Source organism: Pestalotiopsis fici, assembly GCF_000516985.1.
Source record: "Pestalotiopsis fici W106-1 unplaced genomic scaffold PFICI_Scf_2, whole genome shotgun sequence".
Taxonomy (NCBI): domain Eukaryota; kingdom Fungi; phylum Ascomycota; class Sordariomycetes; order Amphisphaeriales; family Sporocadaceae; genus Pestalotiopsis; species Pestalotiopsis fici.
This window is the reverse complement of record NW_006917092.1, coordinates 2090369-2099473: the sequence shown is the minus strand read 5'-3', so window position 1 is coordinate 2099473 and position 9105 is coordinate 2090369. Positions and strand designations below refer to the sequence as shown.

At 49.8% G+C, this 9105-nt stretch overlaps 1 protein-coding gene across 1 annotated transcript; it reads right to left on the bottom strand.

Moving 5' to 3' along the window:
* Positions 1–5096: 5096 nt before the first annotated feature.
* PFICI_02831 (uncharacterized protein) lies at positions 5097–7729 on the bottom strand (the record flags this gene model as incomplete). Its single annotated transcript, XM_007831412.1, has 2 exons — positions 5097–7348; positions 7474–7729. The coding sequence occupies 2 exons, from the start codon at positions 7727–7729 to the stop codon at positions 5097–5099; spliced, it is 2508 nt and encodes an 835-aa protein (XP_007829603.1).
* Between the last annotated feature and the right edge of the window lie 1376 nt (positions 7730–9105).

Here is a 9105-nt window from a genome sequence, read left to right as displayed (position 1 = left end):
GGGGCCAACTGGCCATCATACACCATACCGTGACTATTAACTGTGGTGTGCTGACCTCTGGGGAGCTGAAGCTCGTGCTGGATTTCTGGGGAAGCCTAGGTAATTGTGGCCCGGCGATGTGGTAGTCCAGAGAAGCACAAACCATATTTGAAGGAACCCGCACTCTACGGACGCAGCCAGAGGTCTCTTTGTCATTTTCCCAATGGTATCTTTAATCATGAATGCAAGGTAGCTACGCAAGCATGTAGACTCGCCGGGAGGGAAAAAAAAATGAGCCTAGGAGACATGGAAAGAGCGTCGTCATGGTTTTAGTGCGGAACGACTGAACATTGTTTAGATATTTCAGATTGTGGTTGAATACATCCATCACCTCGGTCGTCATATATCATCACGGGTTGCATAACGTTGATGCACTCAATATCCAACACATACTACGAGGCTTTATTAGGAGGATGAGGAGGTTGGCCAACGTCGAGCAACATTCTCAACATCCTTGTGTTCTGCATCTTATCAATAGTAGTATAACACAGGACAGACACGACATTCTGGAGAAGAATATCGTAGAGAACGAGATCCCCCTTCTCTTTTTAATGAATTTAACACAGTAATTCCCGTCTCACATAGGTTCTTCAATTCCCACGTTATTTACAACAATAATGTTCTCTGTACATTCAAAGGCTTCCAGATTCGCTGAGCATCTGTATGTTTTTGGTGTCTATCCAGATGTCAAAGGAGGGAGAGTTATAGAAGTGACTGCGCGGTCAGGAAATGGAATCCCATCCAGGGACTAAATGTTTCATTTCTTCTCAATTTCCATACTTTATCAGCATCCATAATTTTATAAATCATGCATTTGTGCTCAATGAATATAGAACCTGTTCGGTAAATTTGGTGATGGCGTAGGGATATTGCACCACTTGTCAGGACCACTATATATATGCCTGCTCGGACTGTCGAGGACGCAACATGCTGAGACATTGTCGCGAGACACTGTTATATTCTTTGATCATTATTTTCCAGCTGGATAGTAGAACTGTTTCTGTAACGCCCTAGACTAAGCAAGTACCAACTACTTTTGAAATCTACCAGGTATATACAGCTCCCTGGATCAGGAGCCATAAACTGTGCGCAAAAATGCGTCGTGACCTAGACAGATGAATGCAGATGCACAGCAGCTCCGAGATCGCAGGAGCCCATACAGAAGGAGACGCAAAAGTGGTAAAAGCGAAAGCAGCCAGTCACAAGTGCCAACTTGAACACATGCCAGAACGAGAGGCCATGAAGCCATGTCCAAGAGAGAGAGAGGCTGCAACAGAAATGCAATGAGCGGGACCCGTCACTCTCTCCTGCCTTTGCAGCTTACAGCCGGTATGGACGCAGGTCCAGCTCAGGCAAAAAAAAAAAANAAAAAAAACCCAGGGCTGCCTTTGGTTGGTTTTTGGCGAATCGCCGTTCCGCCGCCGGTGTCGCGTGACCAATCCTCGGGTTGCCTTTTTTCCCCCCATGTAGCCAAGAAAGAAGTAAGAAAGCCTTGGGGAGTGGTCTGCAGGGAGCCGCAAGTACGATCTGCGGGCTTTGGGCTGGGCTGGGCGTCAGTTTCCAAGCAATCCCAGCAACGTCTTTCAACATGTGCATGTTCTTTCTCGATCGCCGTCACCGCATATTCGACAATCTCATCATCAACGTTGACCTTGGTGGGAATAGTCATGTGTATTTCAGGAATAAAACATGAAAGAGAAAGTCTTTTGGAATCAGTGGACTTGTCTTCCCCCCCCAGCTTTTGGTAATACATAACTATTTCCTGCTATTTCCGCCAAGAAAGCCCAATCCTTTATCAATGCTCGGATCGAGCCGCCCAATGTATCACCGCCAGGTCGCCATGGGTCACCCCTCCCCCTCAGACCGACCCCAGGAGAGAAGAGGCAAGGCTCTGCAGTGTACCGTTTACTGACAGCTGGTGCTTGACATTGCTACCAATAAAACCCGCTTCTGGGAAGAAAAAGAAAAAAAGAAGAAAATTTATAGCAAAGCTCAACGACGCATATGTACACTGCAGCGTCGGACATTCAAGTCGGAACGGGGACATGGGGGACCAGATGACCGGGATTTATCTTTGCTTACTTGGGGGCAGGGTTCTTTGATTTCTCGCACAATACTCATCATGAAAACATCACTGCACGTGAGCAAAGTAAACAGGCTCCCAAAAGCCCCAACTTTTGCGCTGACTTGCCCGAAATAAGTAGATGAGTTGCACACCATAGCGATGGCGCCATGTTCTTCCTCGAGTCTTGCCCAACCCTTCTTTTCCGGGAATAAAGTCAATGGTGGTAAGCATACAGAGAGGCAAAGAGAAGTGAGACAGCTTTCCGAACGGGTGATCGAGATCATGGCTCGCTCGCCGCCATAACATCCCAACCCCGGAAAAGCATAAAGTATTCTCTCTTTCAGATCGAAACACGAAAGAAAAGAGTCAACCCCGGGCTCACGCAGAGTATATCACAATCGTCCTTGCCACTAGGGGGGGAATCCCACGCATAAGAGGAGAGACGCACATGAACATTTTAGATGTGTTTCACAACTTGCGGCACCCGGTTGAGCGACTCTCCGCGCCGCGCGACTTATGCAAATGCCGCAGATCTGCGGGCACGAATCAACGGGCTTGGCTTTTCCCTTTCTCTCCAGAGGACGAAAAGCCACTCCCGGACCAACCGGGGTTCTCGTCGGGGGGTTTGTGGCGACGGTATTGTGCGTGTAAGTATTTCAATGCACCAAAGCTGTATCTGCATTGTATGGATGCATGGCTTTTGGTCCAGAGCGAGTGAGATGCATGAAAAATGACAAAAGTGAAAAAAAAAATCAAAAAAGATGCGATTTGCACTGCTGGTAAGGCAGCAGAATACCTACACTTTGATGGCTCAAACTCGACCCTATCACCTATTATGCATATGCCACGGGATTATATACCGCCCGTACTTTATACATGGTAAAAGCAGCAGCAGCGGCAGAAGTGGTAGTAGATACGCTGAACCCCGGAGCCAAGCCTGGTTTCTCGATCAGAATCAGAATCAGCAATGCTGGAAACAATAAGCATGCAATCGGTGTTGTGATTGTCTTTGTTTAATTTTTTTTTCTTCCCAAATTCCCGTCCTTCCCTCAGTTTTCACCGCAGACTCAGGTGGTGGTTGGTATACTTTCTCCATTCTTCTGGGGCTGAACGAAAAAGAGCGTAAGCGTGGGCGTGAGTGTGAGCGGGCCACAGAGGGGGAGAGAAAAAAAAAAAAGGTCCGACTTACATGACATACTGTAGCATTCTAATTTTTGGGGGGTTGCGTTCCCGGCTACATAATAGGGTATCATTCGTAGCCAGACAAGGAGCTGAGGTGTGTTAAGAAACAACCGCCTCAAAAAAGACGGTGAGTATTTTTCGGCTCTTGGATTGGATTCTTCATCTCCATTTTCTGGTTTTGATTTTCTCACTACAACGGGAAAAGTCTCTGAGACCAAAATACCTTGAGACTGAAGAAAACAACAACAACAACTGCATGCATTGAAACTAGCATCCTCTGCGGCATGTCCAGGCGAACGAATCGCTTTGCCTGCCTGCCTGCCTACATAGTACGTGCCTGTCCGGCTCCAAGCTTTTTGACATGTGTGTGCGAGCTACTGGGTACAGATGCAGGCAGTAGTAGTAGACAGGCTTTGGGTACATGGAGGGAATGTTACGAACTAAACCCGAAGACCTGACCGATGAATGCGAACGGCAGAGGGGGGGGGATTAAAAAAAAGAACACTATAGTTTTAGTTGCAGTTTCAAGACCCAAGGGAGCAAGAACCCAATTGAAGAGCAAACCGAGAGCCGCCCACCTCACGATTGTGCCAAACACTTTGGTGGTGTTTTGCCGCGCCTATCGCAAGTTGGCGCGCTGGGCAAATGCTTGTTTTCCTTTGCTTTCCTCTCTACTCGTGATACATGGCACCATTTTCTCAGACTTCCTCCAATGACTGGTCTTTGAATGGGGGGTGGGGGAAAAACAAGGGCGCCTCTACATAGTACATCTTGACCTGCATTAGACTAGAAAGAGGTCCTTAAAAAGCTGGCCTCAATGAATGGTGGTGGTGCAGCATAACGTAGCAAAGCACGCCGCCGCCGCCGCCGCAAATGCCGCAGCTGAATCTCGACTTATCGCTCATCACATGAGATGAATGCTCATCGAGCGGTATGCGCAGATCTCTCCACCGGCGGCCAGTGACTGACAGAAATAATACCGGGCCCCAAACCAGAGCCCAACTGTCTCAAGAAGCATACCGGTTGAAAATGAACAAGTGCCATTCAACAAGGTGAAACCAGAGACTTGTCCTACCTGACTTAATTACGCCTATACTAGACAATTATAGCCCGGGTGTGACTGTTGCTTGTAACACGTCACGTCGTGCGGTGATGCCCATCAATGCTAGATAGAATTGCACATAGTACTTCTTGTTAATGATTAGTTAGGTAGATATGGACGGCCTTCATAACTTGGAAAATAGTTCAGCATGTCTGAAAATCTGTGTATTACTAGTGGCCGAAGAGTGTTGATGACTTGCTAGCTTCTCTATCAAACAACGCAAGCTTCCTCAGCACATCGACTCATGACCTGGTCTGCAGGCCTGAGTATCCACCATGTCATTACTATGATGGGGTATCAACCACAAAGTACCTCACGCTCAGCTTCGTCCATCTCATCTACCAGTCGTGCAAGTCTCGCTCCCGCTGGTGTGCCATGAACCGATTCACGCGAGCACAATACACGCATGCCAAATGCGTTCCGAACAAAGAAAAAGAAAAGAGGAGGAAAAAAAAACATCGGGAAAGGGGTCATTTATTATGTACAGCGTGTCAACCCCCTCCTATCGCTTTATGATGCCCCGGCTATCAAACCTCCGCTGCTGTCATGAATGTCGCCTGGCCACGCAGTGCAGCGTGCATTACCAGTAACGCCAACATTATAAAAACCGTAGCGTGAACTTGGTATCTAGAGAAATGAATAAGGCTTGTGTATCTCTCGCCGTGTATGATAATATGTACTGCAGAAGCATGCCGAGCATCGGCTGCCTTAGTAGCCCGACTTGCCAGGCATAGGCGGCAGGCCACCTCCGGAGGACTGCAGAGGCAGATGGTTGTGGCAGTAGATCTTGCCGGCGCTCGTCTTGGTGGCATCCTTCTTGGTCGCGTCGATGAACCTCACTGGGTCATCGTAGCTCTCCAACTGGCAACATTCCACATTCTTCATCCATCGGCTATTGACGATTTCAGAAATGGTAATGCGCTTTGTTGGATCTGGATTAAGCATGTTGAGCAAAATCCGTTTCAACGGCTTCGACTGTTGGCAGGAAAAGTCGATTGGAACGAAACGAGGCAGGATATCATTGGATAGATCTGGGTTTGCAGCCTTTTTCTTGTTGTATCTTTCCCAACCTTGGACGAGCAAAGCATAGTTCTGGCTGCCCTTGACACGAGGATCGGTGCTGGCCTTTTCCCAAAGGTTTGCGCTAAACTGGAGGTAGATCATGACAATGGCAGCACTCCAAATATCGAGAGCACGTGGATCGTAGTCGGCTTCCTTACTGAGTACCTCGGGGGCAATGTAGGGCTCACTGCCGCAAATGCCGGGTTTGCAAAGACGGATTTGTCCATTCATCTGCTGACCGCACTGGCCGCGTGCTTCTCTCAGCCCAGGGTGAATGCCGGAGAAGACCTCTGAAACGCCAAAGTCGGTGATTTTGAGCTTGCTGTCCTTGGTAATAAGAAGGTTCTCCAACTTGATGTCTCGGTGCGCGATGCCGTTGCAATGCAGGTAGTTGATGCCCTGAAGCAGCTGTTTGAAGAGGCACAGACGGTCTGCGAATCTATCGTCATCTTGGAGGTACTTTTTGGAGACAAGAGAGAACAGATCGCCCTCCGAACAGTACTCCATGATGTGATTCCAGCGGCCGTGGTCGGTGCAGAGGCGGATGGTTTCCACAATGTTCGGGTGGTGCAAACTTTTGGCGATGCTGTACTCGGACTTGATCTTTTTCTCGTAGTCCTCGGTTTTCTCGTCCGACTTCTTGTTGCGGAACTCTTTGACGGCATAGAGTTCGCCCGGGGAACCCTTCCGTACCATCAGTCTGACCTTTGAAGTAGCACCCTTGCCGAGATGCTTGCCATGACGACCAAAGAGTTTGTGCTGGTGCTCAAACTCCTTTTGAAGCTCAACCACATCGACTGTGAAATCATCTGGCAAGCTCAAACTCAACCGGCGCGCCTTCATACCCGTGCCGAGCTCCGGGACCATGACAAAGGGCTGGCCAACCAAGTCTCCCTCTCCATGATGCGCAGTATGGTTCTTCTTGCGCTCAACACTCTTGACACGCCGCAGGGGCTTTGATCCATTTCCTGCAAAGTTGACCTGAGGTCGACGGTGGAAGAGACCAGTGCTGATGCGATTCTTCTTCTGGTTGTTCTTGAGAAAATCTCCTTCCGAAGGTAGGGACATTTGTGCTCCAATTCCTTTAGAAGTGGGTGGCATTTCCAAAGGAGATCCCGGTGAGGGGGGAGTACCAGAACGAGTTGTGGCCGACGAGCGCCGCCACGAAAAGCGTTGCTGACTGGTGTTTGGGGTTATTCTGATCGGGGTCGAGGCTTGGCCGTTGGTGTTGCCTTGAGAAGCGCTATAGTTAGGGTCCTTAAACTCAACAGTCGCAGCCTCTGTGACGTTGGAATTGGTGCGACGGAAGAAGCTGGCCATTTTGACGCTGAAGCTCGAGCCGCGTCGCAGTATAATACTGGGAGGACTAGTTGTGGAACCACGAGTGGAAGGCCGCCGTGCGGTCGAGGACTGCTTGTCTTTTTGCGGCGATGTTGCTTGGTCCTGGGGTTGGTATTGGTCCTGAGCCTGGGCCTGAGCTGCCGTGAGGGAATTAGTAGGTGGTGCACGCTCTCCTCCGGGTGACCTTGGAGGGGTAGCTGCTGTGTGAACTAGGAGGGGCGGTTTTGACAGGTCGTTTTCGACTTGGTGTGCAGCAGTGGTAGCCTCAGTAGAAGAGGCGAGAGAGCTGGTGTAATAATTGCGAGGCTCAGCTGCATGGAATTCGCGCGATTGTCGGCCGCTTACAGGCGTGATTGGCTCATTAGGACACTCGCTCTCAGTCTCGTCGCATTCTTCGGGAATGGGAGTGGTGAGGTCTGTAGGATAGCGGCGAGGTGAAGAGGACAGGGACTGTGTCTGGCTTTGTTCCCGAGAATTTGCAGGCGACGAGCCAGAGCCAGAGGCGGGCGTTGGGGTGTAGGTGAACTGAGATTGAGAAGGAGAAGGCGAAAGTGAATCTGCTGTGCGCGGTATTAATAAACTACTACAACTACTGCGGCAATCCACGCCATCATAAGATAGGCAAAGACAAGGAGAAAAAAAAACAAGGTGGGCGCGGGCTAAGACCAGGGAGTATAGTTACCTGTTTCTGTCGCTGGGTCCCGAGAAGAAGGCGAGGAATCCGACGTATGTATTACTAAAGGCGAGTGGCCGTAAATGGGCCGTGGCTGCGAAGACGCAGGCGGCGTGGGTATGGACAAGGGCATCGACGATGATGTAGTGGTGGTAGTAGCAGTACCTGTTGGAGCAGAAGAGGCGGCACCAACAGCTGAACTGGCGGGCAGTGGTCGCTGCTGCACTGCTGCGGCGGGTGCTCTCTGGGTCTGAGGGGCGGCCATTATTACCGTTTAAAGTCCCCGAGGGGTACCTGTACCAGTCAATCTGGGTAGGCCCTTGTCGCGTAGAAGAAGGAAAAGGTCCTTTTCTGCTCGCTCTACTATGTCTGCAGAACGAACAGAATCAGACGACAAGAGACAAGCCCTGCTGTGCTGGAATGGATGATGCGGCGGCGGTGCCGAGAGCTGGTCAGCGTGCCTCTGTTGTGTGTGGGTGGTGGAATTCTGGCGCCGAAACCTGCAACCCAGTAGGCGCTATCCCCCAGCAGCTGACCCTGTCCTGGTTTGGGTTTCTGGGATGCGGGAGTTTGTGAGTGCGAGTGTGTGCGCACGCGGGGGGGACAGGATAGACAGAGTGACCGATCCGAGAAAAAAACAGAAGAGTTCCAGTGTGCGTTTGCGAATAAACAGGTGGATGAAAACCCCCTCCTCTTGTTCGATAGATCAGTTAATTCATGCGAGGAATTCGGCCCTTCCGGTGTCTTTTTTCTGCGTTGGCGATTTTTTTTTTTATGCCTTTGGGTTTGGCACCAGCCCGCAGAAACCTCAGGTAGTGAGTATTAGGGTAAGGTATGTACCGATCGTTAAGGTAGATAGAGCAGCGACGAAGAGAATAGTCTCGGCCAGTGCGGAAATAAATATCGGTCTGGCTAAACAAGACAAGGTGACGACAACTTATCAATCAAAACGGAGGGCAAACATCAAGTTGACCCTTTTGGTGGAAAAAAGTAAGTCTCTTTTTTGTTCGGTATGCCGAGGGAGTTGCAATTCAGAGCCAAACACCTCCAACAAGTAGTAGTAGTATACGAGAGAAGAAGAAAGCAAATCAGTCCGCACAAGGTTATTGTAGGACAGGGTATGTTATGAGCAGAAAGTGATGACACGCCCAGTAAGCCCCTTTCTTGGCTCCTTCTTCGAATGTTCGGTGCAGCGTCGAATGGTGGATGGATGGTTGCGTGTGGGATGGAGGAAGTGCCGCGCTGGTCCTGATTCGAATGACAAGAAAAAAAACGCCCAGAAGAAGGACGAGTAATAGTAGCAGCAGCAGCCTTACGATCTTCACGCCAAGAAGATGAGAGAGGAAGAGAGGGAAAAAAAGGGAAACAACCCAGCAGCGCAAGGGGGGGTGTGGGCGAGGGGCCACCAGACAGATTATATGAACAGATGAGGCATATCTCTTCTTGGGTATTAGCGAGTAAAAGACGAACAGGCTCGTCAAACTTGTGTTGATCTTGGTCTGTTGTGTCCAGTCCAGTCTGGTCTGCTGCAGGACTACCTAGTTACATTGCGTCTTCTCAGAAACGGACTTGGGTCTGGAAACACAACCAAGGGAATGGGGTTGGCTAGAGGACACTGATGAGGGTGGGTAATAATGCACC